This window comes from Crinia signifera, chromosome 3, assembly GCF_055691185.1.
Source record: "Crinia signifera chromosome 3, ASM5569118v1, whole genome shotgun sequence".
NCBI classification, from domain to species: Eukaryota; Metazoa; Chordata; class Amphibia; order Anura; family Myobatrachidae; genus Crinia; species Crinia signifera.
This window is the reverse complement of record NC_139219.1, coordinates 209,754,210-209,768,145: the sequence shown is the minus strand read 5'-3', so window position 1 is coordinate 209,768,145 and position 13,936 is coordinate 209,754,210. Positions and strand designations below refer to the sequence as shown.

At 39.6% G+C, this 13,936-nt stretch overlaps 2 protein-coding genes across 4 annotated transcripts in view; one reads left to right on the top strand and one right to left on the bottom strand.

The window, feature by feature from the left end:
- MCPH1 (microcephalin 1) overlaps positions 1-13,936 on the top strand; it is a 352,972-nt gene that overhangs the window by 180,732 nt on the left and 158,304 nt on the right. The window lies entirely within an intron of this gene.
- The window catches only part of ANGPT2 (angiopoietin 2), a 64,792-nt gene that overhangs the window by 29,941 nt on the left and 20,915 nt on the right, over positions 1-13,936 (bottom strand). Inside the window, exons 2-3 of the mRNA XM_083177353.1 lie at positions 8,939-9,094; positions 4,809-4,930 (exon numbers count right to left, since the gene is read on the bottom strand). Coding sequence (XP_083033479.1) covers positions 4,809-4,930; positions 8,939-9,094 — 278 coding nt within the window. The remainder of the gene's footprint in view (positions 1-4,808; positions 4,931-8,938; positions 9,095-13,936) is intronic.

The following is a 13,936-nucleotide window of genomic DNA, read 5'->3' as shown; positions in this document are numbered from 1 at the left end:
ACGACGATGCGAATGTGGGCTGGTACACAGATGTCGCTGGTGTTTTAGTAGGACTAATAAATAGGCAGGGTGTGTTTTGCTTAAAGTGAACACTAGATTATGATGCAAGTCTAAAGAGCTAATGTATATTATACAGTATAACCTGTAAAACTGATGGGCCCAAAAGCAGGGAGAATTAAATCCAAGAATGCATTATTATTGTCAATAATGTACTGTAGAAAAGCTTGACACCTAACCCAAAAGCAATGAAGGCTAGGTGTGCTGTAAGTTGAGGCTTAAGGTGTCCATACACGGTACAATTATTGTATGCAATTTGGACTTGATTGCATCGCATCCCATACATTTTGCAATGCAATGCAATCTAGTACAAAGAGTGTGTGCTGCACATAGTTTTTGAGCTTTGTTTTTGTTTTTTTGATGGGATGTTCACTGGAGCGAGCATCTCATGGCACCCGGCAATTGTACCGGATATGGGGCCAGATTCTCTAAGCTTCAAAAGTGATAAAATAGAGAGCGATAAACAGCCAGCCAATCAGCTCCTGCCTGACATTTTTCAAACACAGTCTGTGACCTAGCAGGTAGGAGCTGATTGGCTGGCTGTTTATCGCTCTCCATTTTATCACTTTTGAAGCTTAGAGAATCTGGCCCCGAGGCACCTTTAGAAAACATAAAACACTGAAAAATAAGACAAAATAATCAGTACAATTTCTATTCTAAATTTAAACTTGTGTGTGTGTCTGTGTGTGTAGAATATATGTTTACTGCATTTTAGGAAAATTGTACTCAGAGGTAGAAAAAAATGGAAGCTGAAACCCCTCAATTTTAAATCTATTCTCAATCAAGCTTATATTAAAAGTTGCATCAGTGTTGATAAGAAGGTTGGCAAATGTGGTTATGTTCAGTTATTCCAGGTTAAGAAGGGATGGGGCACATGGGATTGACAGTAACTGTGTTGGTCCTGGAATGCAGGCATCGGTATGTCAACTAGGTTAAAAAGCTACTTCAAGCATGTTAACAGGATCTGCATTACAAACTTAAACATGCTGGTAAAACAGTATATTTACAATTGTACTATTGATTCAGGTGACTTGTGGTAGGTAACATGTTTGCTTTGTTGACATACTGTATTGCCTGTATTCTGGGATTGACATTGCCATTTTAATAAATTGATCTTTGAAGACTTTAGAAATTCCTTAACAATTAATGCAGCCTTAATATGACGGTAATTTTTTTATGGGTTATATGTTATAAAGTATTACAAATATATATTTTTTACAGATTTGTTGTAATATAATTTATTTTTTGCTTTATTTGATGAGCAATACTCAATTTAGTGTGTTATTTATTTAGTTTGCTGTTCCACCTGCAAATTGATGGAGTTTATTGATTGAGCTTACTAAAACTGTATTAAAATTAAACAGCTTTTTGCTATTTTCTTTTTCAGGCTTTTCAAAGGTGACAAAAGCCTTGTTATACTCCTTTCATACATGCACCATAATCCCAGGTTTCTGCATGTGAACTGGCATCAACCTGGGTTTTCTGCATGTGTGAATGCAGTCTACCTGGGATTAAGCGCAGGGTCCACAACCCTTCTCTTTAGCAGGGTCTGGACTGAGACCTGGAATTTGCTGGTTTTTAAAGCTGCCAAATTCCAGGCAACATGTCTGACAGAGGCTTTAGTTGTCTGGTCAGTCATTATTGGGTATTTATTGTTTTCTATATATAACTGATGTAGCTACTGGAATGTTAAAAATGTTAACTAACCAAACACATATGGGAGCCTAGATAATGTGATTTAACCCTGGCGTTAGGAACCTTTTTTTTTTTTTTTTTTTTAATTGATGCTGATACGTAAGTCATCATTATTATCACATCTTTATTTGTCAAGTTATATTTTTATTTTAGAAGTAAATTCTTCAACAGTCAATGGAATCCAGTAAGGGCAAATAGGGGTTTCTATAGACAAGGAGCTATTCCATGCACACAGATCTTGGTCACTACTCATTGAGTAAAAAAATAATTTAGCAATAGTATTACAGTACGTCCATACAGTTTCTAACAGAAATATAACAATAGGTAGCCACTGCTGCTTTAATAAAAAATCATTTTCAGCAGCATATGTGTGTGTGTATGCAAATATCGATATTTCTAAACATATACATAATTGTTGGGAATATATATATATATATATATATATTTATATTTATAATTTTAGATGATATATGCTGGGATCATTTTAAATGATTAAATATTTTTCCCATTATGAAATATTTGATCATGTTTTCAATAGTTTATGAATTATATTTCGGGTACTTGTTTCCTAGAACGGCGCCCACGATTTTGATCTTAGGCATCGCAAGGAAAAAAATTGGGACGCGGAACACTCTCCTGAAGCGTGGCGAGCGGACACGGATTACTTAACATGTATTCCGCTGCGCTCGCCACGCTTCGGGCTCGTATTCCGCGTCCGCTCGCCACGCTTCGGGCTCGGTGGCGAGCTGCGCCACACTTTCTATTCTCAACTCCACGCCGACGTGGATAGTGGGGGTATGAAAAGGTCGGAGGACGCATACCGCCGCCCCTCGAGGGCTCGCTACGCTTCGGGTTGACGTTGATCATGGGGTGGCATTAACAATTGGAGGGGGGGCATTTCACACTTCAGGGTTGCTATTTGGGGTCTGTGGGCCATTTAACATTGTTCCCTATGTAAAATCGGGTCAATTGGGCCATTTAACATTGTTCCCTATGTAAAATCGGTAATCGCATCGGTCGCATCGCATGCGATTTTTTGGCCGCATGCGATGCGACCGACGCGATTTACATTTTACCATGCATTTCTATGTAAAATCGCGGCCATCGGTCGCATCGCATGCCATTATAATGGCATGCGATGTACATGCGATGCCCGCGATGGGCGCCTTTCTAGGAAACAAGTACCATATTTTGTCCTAATTGATAAAGCTCTTAAGTACATTATTAATATTAACATATTCATATACACAGAGAAATTAGTGATGAAGGACTTATTACTTCTGGACTTCTATAAAAGGTTTTTGGATTCCTCTTTCTTTTGGCAGCAACCACTAATAATTGAGGTAATTAGAGACATGTTTCTCAAGAGAGCCAGCACTAATCAATCTTCTCCACCATGTTACTCTTATCTTTTTTTCTTTAAGTATTTCATTAAAAAAAAAAAAAAAAAATTACCCCAGTTTTGAGGTCCTGAGTCTTAAGAACAATGGATCTGATTCAGTATGCATTGCAGTTTTGCAAAAAAAAAAAAAAAACACAAAACTGGAACTGCTTTTTCTAACATGCTGGGAGCCACCGCTATGCAATATATTTGCAATCACATCCGAGAAATGTAAACCCATTGCAGAAATGCGATTTGTTCAAATAACTATGGTAGCCCCTGTCTGCGCAGCCCAGCTGTGAAAGCAAGCACATGGCAGCCATATTCTGTCACGCAGCGACTGCATGTGAAGTCACACAGCTGCTGTGAACCATCATAAACATTGTTTAGACCGTACCCTTCCAATGCTGCATCGTACTTTTGCATTGTCACTCAGACTGTGGTCGCAGTTTTAAAAGCCATGTGCAGTTATGCGAAAATTACAGATTACCATTTTACAATATTGCAGGATGTTGAGTTAAGCCCAATGTTCTTGAGTGAGTTCTGAGAACATATTTATAACTCGAGTCTGCTTATGGACTAACTTTGTTATAGAATTTAGACACAATGGACTGGGCATGTTACGAGTTATCCAACAATGAAGAAATAATGCATGAAGATTCATGTAGTTTAATATTTGTTTATCTTGCAGTCTACTCATCCACCTTCTCTCAAACTGCATAAATATTCCAGGCACAGGACGGGATGTATTAGACAGAGAGAGAGAGAATAATATGTCATTGTGTCTGTGGAAATGCTTTTTTATCTCCGTCCTGAGGAAGAACCCCTGAACTCTGGCACAATTGCTGTTTTATGAAAACAGATGGTATTTCCTCTATTGATCACTAGGGAAATGAGCATGACCACCGTAATAATCACCTTGCTAAAAACATTGCGTATGGCTGTTTGCACACCAGTGAAACACAATGAATAGATGTGTTAAAGGGACACTTTACTGCAAAACAAGTAATGTGACAGTGGATACTCGATGAATGACGATGTGAATAGCTCAAACAACAGTTTATATTTCATGATTAACCCCGTTCAGCCATAAGCTCAGCGGTGCTAACCAGCGGTAATCCTGAGAATTTTCCGGGCTATGCCTTAGTGCCCAGACTGGCAAGCCCAGAAAATTCTCAGGATTGCAGCTGGTTAGCACCGCTGAGCTTATGGCTGAACTCCGCTTCAGCGCTGCATACTCCTGCTGCTCGGCCGCGCATCCACTCCCCCCCCCCCCCCCCCAGCGCCGGCTGTGTAGTCTGTGACGTGCTGCAGCGTTACACCGGATTGCCAGGGGCAGGGCCGTGCAGTGGCTGACATAGTGCTCAGTGGTGCTGCCCGGGACACAGAGTGGTGGGGTTAATTTAGGTAGCACTCCCGCTAAAAAATTCACCCAGTGAGGAGCGCTACCTGGGAAAAATAAACACCACTGAAGGGGTTAAATTGCTTTTTACTCATTGTTTGTAATGAAAGGGCAATTTTGATTTAAAAGTTAACTAATACAATGTTTTAAATATTAACTGGTTACATTCCTAGAAGTATGTAAATCCTTGAGAGTTGTGTTAGATGATTCTGCACTGCATATAATGCGGTTATAGGAGTTTTATGTTTTGTATATGAATGTTGCATACTGTACCTGTTTTTGTCTTGCAACTTGGTTATCTCACTTGTTTGATCTGAGATTTGTTTTTCCAGTTTGTTTGTTGAAAATGAGTTCTCCAAAAGTTGAAGCTCCAGACGACTTGTTTGATTAAATACCTATTAAGAATTAAAAAAAACACTAAATATAGTTGTCCTTGCTTTATGTATACAATAGTTGAATGATCTCTCACATGAGAACTTTTTAAATATATCAAATGTATTTTGGTCTGTTGTGTACTGTACATAGAGTCCCTTTGTGACTATACATACTGTACAACCTCAACGAAAGGAGGCAATTGGGATCAGTCAATATCTGATAGCTAGTTTTGTTTTGATTATGAACCATTACACCATTAGTGACTCAATTAGCTTTGTGATGAGTTGCATGATTTTTTTTCCCTCCCAGATAAAGTGCTCAGAGCCATTTAATTCCAGACCAATGATCAACCCTGAGGCTGCAATAAATGCTTATTAAAGCATGCCCTGCAGTAATTTTAGCTTGAACTAACAGCAAAGAATGCAGGGATGTATTGAAATTCCACAGCGATTGGATTGTCAGTTGTTGCCTACCACTTTTCTTTGCTATTATTATCAAACTTTTATATCATGGAAAATATATGTAAAACCTGATTTAAATCCACATGTTGGAACCTTTTTTTTTTCATCTAAAGGCCCATATACACTGGGCGACTTTGAGCTGAAAGTCGCTCAAAACAGCATGTTTGAGCGGCTTTCAGCTCAAAGCCGCCCAGTGTGTATGGCCCGGCGGTGAGCGCTGCTGCACACTCCCGCTACATCGCCGGGAAAGCCGCTCATCAGCTGGTTATACCAGCCGATGAGCGGCTTTCAGGGCGGCTTTGCATAGCGCTCCGCTATGCAATGCCATCCTCCCCCCTCCGTCAGCGCCAGACAGGGGCAAAACCGCTCAGTGTGTATGATTGTAGGATAAAATAATATTTCCGCGCTCTGGTTGTAGCTGCTCGAGGTAGGATTATAGATACTTTTAAGCGCTTGTATTATGAATATTGCTAATGTGCATGCCCCACAAAATAAGTGAAATAAAGAAAACATTATAAACAAAATAAATAAAAATCGGGTTAAAATATAAGGTGAAACATACAGTGTGAATTTCACCTTATATTTTAACCCGATTTTTATTTATTTTGTTTATTATTTTTTCTTTATTTCACTTATTTTGTGGGGCATGCACATTAGCAATATTCATAATACAAGCGCTCAGTGTGTATGCACTGAGCGGCTTTCCCCCCAGCAATAATAGTCATCATCGTTGTCCATACACGCTGGGCAAGTCACCCAGTGTGTATGTACCTTTACACTTGTATCCTGATACCATGTGTCTCTCATCTACTGTGATTAGCTAATTATACTATAAAATTGTTTCACTGCAATTCTATTCAGACAATGCAGTTTTATTTTAAAATACATTTTTTTATTTTATTTATAAATGGCATGGTTATCAAAGGTCCTAACTACAAATATCAGCATAAAAAAATGCAGGAATTATACACAGTATATATATATATATATATATATATATATATATATATATATATATATATATATATATATATATATAGGTAGGTGTGTAGATCCGGCACTCCACGTGAAAACCAATCAGCAGCTTGCCCCGGTGCCGTCCATGAACCAGTCAGTCCTCAATATAGTAGAAGCAAGGTGGCACTCGGAGACGGTAATTCAAACAGAATACTGCTTTATTGCAGAAATAGGTGTATGCACCTATTTCTGCAATAAAGCAGTATTCTGTTTGAATTACCGTCTCCGAGTGCCACCTTGCTTCTACTATATATATATATATATATATATATATTTAAAAAAAAAAGTCATTTTAAATTATAAGCGTAGACGTTCGTCTTCTGCTTAGTTCATGCCCAGGAATTTTATTTATTTCATTGATGACAATGTTTCGGAAGGAAAACAATGCTTTGGATGTTTGTAGAATTTGCCTAATCATGCTGCTTGCTGTTCAGACAATACTATTTATGTAACGATTACATATACTTCTTTCATGTAGAAATTGTTTCTGTTTACAGGAAAACCTTATTACTCATATCCGTCATGTTAAATATTACTTGAGGATATGATTTCACATTGTAGTGTCCTTGGGAAGAACAGCTTTTGGGTCTTTTTTTTTTTTTTTGCTTTTAACTCTCCACATTCTCAGAAAGCTCAACACAAATATTCCATCTACATTCTGAGACCTATTATTTGTTGGTATTAGCTCTACGTGTACACATATTAGATTTATTACTAGCTATGTAACTTATATTGGCATTAAGTCATAGTAGACAGTGTTTAAGATAAAGTTAATTTTACCCAACCAATCCGTTATTATTATGTCTGTCTCAGCCACTTTACTTCAAGTACTCTTAAACACAGATGTGTCAACCGCTTCTACAATTTGTGCACGTAAGAATCTAGTTTTCATGATACTATTTTAAATACTTTTAAATCTATGGCAATATTTTAATTCTTATTCCTTTTAAATGCAAAACATGAATTTAAAGAAAACAATTTTTAGAACTTCTCTAAAACCTCTAACAATTTAGCTTTGACTTAAGAAATATCAAAGAATCAACCTTATATGAAAAAACTGATTGCAATGGTTATAGAAAATAATAGTGGGTACACACAGTGCGATTTTGCTTGCGATTTGATCCTGATGGGATTGAATCGAACGGTAAGAAAAACACATTAGATTGGGACTATATAGTACAGAGCTATACTATGTAGTCTTGCCTATCAACACTATTCTTCTATCCGATTTACACTACACGGGAGCAGGCATCGGGATCAAATGCTGCGAAGAGCATTCTATTTTGATTCTATTTTGCTTCTATAAGCAAAATTGAATAGAAAAATAGTCCATATTGCACCCTGTGGATGCTTTAAGAGTACCGGATGACCAGTGTCATCAGCTGTTGATGGTGAATATTCATACAGTATTTACACACTGTAATAACTATATGTTGATTGGAACTTTATTTTTTTCTGTGAATGATGGCAGAAGCCAATGTTTTCCTTCTATAAAATTACTTTGCAGGAGAATATTTAATGGCATTTAATATTACATTGAACTAAAGTATCTTAGCCATTGTATTAACACTACATGTACAAAGTTTTTCTAAAGCGGTTATGTAAATTTGGTTACAATATGCTTTTTCTGCCTTTGTATCTTTTGGTGATATATACATTGATAGAATCATGTGCTTAAAGCACCTTTTGTTTAATGTTTTTTTTCTCTGTCTCTACTGTAAATCAAAGTACTTGCCTTCTTTTCTTTACATTGGTTAGCTTGAAACTAATTCTCAAGTAGTGTGCGGGGTCTTATCTAATCCATCGCTTCAAACACAAAGTAAGGTATTTACAAATTAACGGTGTGAGTGGCTTTTTACATCATGTATTGCACATGACAGGACGTTAGGAGCCAGACAGTGGACTGCATATGGTCACCCTCTCACTTAAGAGCTTTTAGTAGCAGATAAACTAAAATACTCACGGCTGGAGTGAGTAATTATCAAATGGAAAAAGGTAGACCTGGTGATAAATTTACAGCATAAGACTTTTTAGAGTCCATTTGTAAAAAAAAAAAAAAAATAATCGGAAATATTGACTTATCCTTTAACAATTATAAGTATTTTTACCATCTGTTTTTAACTGTAAATCTCCAACCATTTATTTATTTTTAACTGCTGCATATTTGCCTTATTTGCACACATTTATGACCCAGTTGTTTTATGTTCTCACTTTCTAAAGCTTTTAACCCTATACATGCAAGTGGTTTGCGTTAACACAAAACACTTCTGTCCGCTTTAAGTTATAGAGAACAGATATGCATTAGTCTGGCAGGCCTCTGATCCAGAGATTTATAGAGCATTTTACAGACCATGTTCTTCCTGTGTGGGTGAAGGGAACAAATATGTTACAGAAATATCACAAAGATTACATGAAATGTATAGGTGAAACTTCTTTATTTTTTCTCTTTCGTGTCAGAAGTAACTCATAGGACACCGCCATTTGTTTACTACTGAAATCATTCTAGCATACAGCTAAATGTATCAGAGCTTGTACAATGTATAACTTTACCTGGGCTTCAACATCCGTTAGCTTCCTTGTCTGTTCTGCCGTTTGGTTTAGTAGATTAGTCCCAATCTCCAGCATTATAGCAGTATGGTTCTGTACTGCATGCTTTTGCATCTCCACCATCTCTTTTTTCATGTTGTCTTGAATGTAGTTCTCAAGCTGCCAAAGAGAGGAAACAAGAGTGTCTATGAAAATACAAGAACCATCGAAGACCATTAAAATAAGTGAAATTATAGCAAGGACTCGCTTTTTTAATTCATTTAATTTTACATTTGGTCAACATTTTATCTTTTGCTTTTGGAGAGAATGTTGACTTTAGGCTTTTACTGTTAGTTGGCTAAGAACATCTACAGCCTGGAGGCATGCATAAAACATGCAAAGAGTGACTCAGTGGTTTCCTAAGGTGGACACATAACAAAACCAATCATGGACTATCAATTTCCAAGAAGAAAACCATATCATCTAAACATATTTATGGCATGAAATAATTTAGTAAAAAAAAAAAAACTAATGTCCCATACATTTAAAAGATATGTACTTAAGTAGGATCCCAAAAATATATGTATCCAAAATAACCCCATAACCTGTGGGTAAAATTTCAGTGAAAGCTATAAGAAATGGCATTTACTTTGGCATGTTACCCTGCCAAGTGATTGGATAACAAGGTACATTTCTGTTTACATATTCTGGTGTACGACGACTCTGCCCCAAATATGGCGGCCAGCTTACACAGCTATTCTGTGCATCACACTTTTTAATGCCTTGTGGCAGAATAAATATGGGTGATTTACAAACTGTAGAAAATGTGGGTGCATACAGTGTTTTACTTGCACAATTCAGCTTAATTGTCCATGATATGCTTTTTGAAGTATGCCCCCTTGCATGGTCTTTGGAAAGCATCCAGTAATGTAAATCTACAGCTTAATGTGTGAGTTTGCAGATACTTTGTAAAAAAGCACATTGTAGAAGTAGCAACATTTTCACAAGGTCATTCACCTTACACTTTAGGACAACCAATTATTAATTTTAGCTTTTTCCAACATGTCTAAATACTCAGTACAAGACTTTTTGTGTGATGAAAAGGACACACAATAGAACTCCCACCCTAAATGCACTTTTCTCCCCTGCCAGCTCATTTAAATAATTCTACCTGTTAGATGAAATCTTATTTATCAATTCCATAGGAATACCCTTATACTGTAAAGCAATTTACATCAAACAGTTCTGGGGCCCTGCAGATACCATACTATCTGCTTATTAATGTACTTTTTAAAACATTATAAAAAACTGTAGTTACTATGTCAACTTATAATACCCCTTTCACACCACAAATGCCGGGTCGCACTTGGATTTGGACACAGTCTGTCCTGGGAGCAGTGCCGTCTTTCCCATTGGGCACGATGGGCAGTTGCCCGGGGGCCCTAGGACCTAGGGGCCCCCGGCCCAGCCCAATGGGAAAGATGATGGCCGGGGTCCGGGAATCCGCTCACCCTCGCTGGGGGGTCCGGGCAGGGGGATCAGGGCGGTAGCTAGAAGCCTGATTCGGCGAAGCTCTATTTGCCGGCGGGGCGGGAAGCGCTGTTGCATTTGAATAGACTGGCCGGACGCTGATTGGCTGAATTCAGAAAATCAGCATCCGGCCAGTCTTTGAAAAAAGGCAACAGCGCTTCCCACCCCGCCGGCAAATAGCGCTTCACCTCCTAGCTAGCAGTGAATTTAATTTCGGGGGTCCGTGTGCCGGGGTTCTGATCCCCCTCACTGGGTGATCCGGCAGGGGGATCAGGGCATCGGTGGCGGTAGCTAGGAGCCCGAAGCGGCGAAGCGCTATTTGCCGGCAGGGGGGGCGAGAAGCGCTGCTGCATTTAAAATGACTGGCTGAATGCTGATTGGCTGAATTCAGCCAATCAGCATCCGGCCAGTCTTTTCAAATTCAACAGCGCTTCCCGCCCCCGCCGACAAATAGTGCTTCGCCGCTTCGGGCTCCTAGCTACCGCCACCGCCGCCCTGATCCCCTTCCCCAGCTAGGATGGTCGGATCCCCGACACCCAGCCACCATCTTTCCCATTAGCGCTATTTGCCGGTGGGGCGGGAAGCGCTGCTGCATTTGAAAAGACTGGCCGAACGCTGATTGGCTGAATTCAGCCAATCAGCGTCTGGCCAGTCTTTTCAAATGCAACAGCGCTTCCCGCCCCGCCAGTTAATAGCGCTTTGCCACTTCAGGGCAGGCTCCTAGCTACCGCCGCTGCCCTGATCCCGCTGCCCGGATCCCCCAGCGAAGATGATCGGATCCCCGGCCGCCGGAAGCTGACTGGCTGCCGCACGGAGCCAGAGAGGTGAGGGTTGGGGAGGTGACTGTGGGCTCCTGGGCAAACTAATTTGGGGGGGGGGGGTGTCCAGTGAACTAGGTTGCCCAGGGGCCCTTCCTAATGTTAAGACGGCCCTGCCTGGGAGTGATCCGGCATTTGCGGTATTTTGCTAACCAGAGTGACCCAGGTCACTTATGTCTGATGGGGATGGGGCAGAGCAGCGGCGCGTTAGTAAGGGGAGTTCTGCCTCCTCCATAGTGTGAACAGGACCTGGGTTGCTCGACCCGGATTACCCATTCACACTGCACAGCAACCCAGGTCACAGCCATGTTTAACCCTGGTTGTGACTAGGGTTGAAATGCCGGGTTCCTCGACCCAGAAAATGTTTCTGTGGCACTTACATACCGCAGATTAACCCAGGTTAACACGACAATAAGCCAGGTTGATATGGCGGTATGAAATGGTGCTGAAATGCAAGTTTATAAAGCATCTCCTAACACGCTGCTTCAAGCCGGTAAAGTCTAAATACTGTTTCCTTTTTATTGACCCCAATAAATACAATGCAGAAGTCTTGAATAATTGTTTAAGCTTAGGAATACACTATACAATTATCTGGCAGACTTTCTTCAATATCGGACTGTATAGGAATGGAAATCTGGTAATGAATGAGAGAAAATGACAGTAAAAATTTATGTAACGAAAGAATGCTGCTCTAAAGTATATCTTATGGGTGTAGTATAGAGCAGGTGAAAGTGTACACTGGTAATGACCAGTAGCAGCTCAGGATGCTTTGTATTTATTCCATAAAGGGTTGTACACCCTTTACTTCCAACTTCTCTGGCCCAATAACAAAAGGCTTAGAATTAAATGTTTGCAGACCATCTTAGCAATTGGAAGATATGAATTAAAGAAATTCCGGTACTTGTGGAGTATCACGGCTCCCACGACCTTCATCGTATGCTAAAAAATCGCATCGCATACGATCAAATCGCATGCGATGCGATCGCACCCGATTTTGCACTGAAATGCATCAAAATGCATTGAAATGTGTATTAAACTTGTGAAATGCCCCCAAATGTCATTTTTCATAGTGCACCACCCCCACTATCAACGTCAACCCGAAGCGTGGCGAGCGCAGCGGTACGCGTCCTATGACCTTTTCATACCCCCACTATCCACGTCGGCGTGGAGTTGAGAATAGAAAGTGTGGCGAGCGTAGCGTGCCCCGTGAGGGGACGCGGATAACTTCACAGCTATACGCGTCCCCTCGCGGGCTTCACAGGTATCCGCGTCCGCTCGCCACGCTTCGGGCTCGGTGGCTCTCTGCTCTCGCCACACTTTCTATTCTCAACTCCACGCCGACGTGGATAGTGGAGGTATGAAAAGGTCGTAGGACGCGTACCGCCACCGCTCGCCACGCTTTGGGTTGATGTTGATAGTGGGGGTGGTGCACTATGAAAAATGGCATTTGGGGGCATTTCACAACTTTAATACACATTTCAATGCATTTTGATGCATTTCAGTGCAAAATCGGGTGCCATCGCATCGGATGCCATCGTATGCCACTACATATGGCATACGATGCCATACGATGGGAGCCGTGATACTCCACAAGTACCGAAATTCCCATTGAAATGTGTTTTTTTTTGGGGGGGGGTTTAAGTGAAGTTTTGTTTATTACATGTTTTCACTGATTTCACTTTGAACCTGGGATACAATTACCTGAACAGATAACATTTAAGTTGAACAAAATATGTTTTCACTAAGGGTGTCTTCAAAGAACTAAGCAGTGATAAGCGATTTTACAAATATAAGCATGTTATGTCTCTCTAAAGTACATTTAGACATAGAATAGTCCCGTAGTTCTAGTGTACTTGTTAAATATATTTAAATAATGTAAACTACATGATTGTATTTTAACTAGTTATGACTGAGTTCAGAAATGTAACTCATTATAACTAACACTATTGCTATCTGTTTCCATAGTTATTGTAAAGCCATTACTAGAACTATGGAAATGTACAACATAATATAATAATCAAAGTATATATTTGCAATATATTTATGTTCTGACTAATTTTCCCAGGAACACTTGCAAAAACAATGTACATATCTGTTAATGTAAATATTAGTTGACAATCAACAAGTTATTTTGATTTCTCTATTTTTAAGCATTAGAAAACACAATCATGCCAGCCTAGGATAGGTATGGTCAATCGGCAATTCAGTATTGAGATTCTGAATGGATACTGATCCGGTCTATGTGAATTGGTTAAGAAGATAGATACATGAATTGTATTAATGTTTCAGAAGCATTGGGATTTAATGCCTATTTCTAGTCTAGGAACCTTTTTTTGAGTTTTGCATCTTATTTGCTTTGTAGTTTCATTATTATTTTTTCTCTGACTTTCTAGATATAGCTTTGGGGACCCCAATATACAGAGAACCCTTGATGATGGCTTGGGGGCTTATCATACATTTGCGCAGATATATGTAACCAATATTTCTGAATTCTATTATCATTTAGTGCTGAAGACCGGTTACTAATACCATTCAGTGAGCTGGGGAAAAAATTGATGTTTTACTTACTCAGTATTACCCCTCCTTTTCATGCACTTGAAGGGTATTACTAAACTTATACCCCTTTTACACCAAGAAATAACCCAGGTTGGACCCAGGTCAGCGTTTGTGTAAA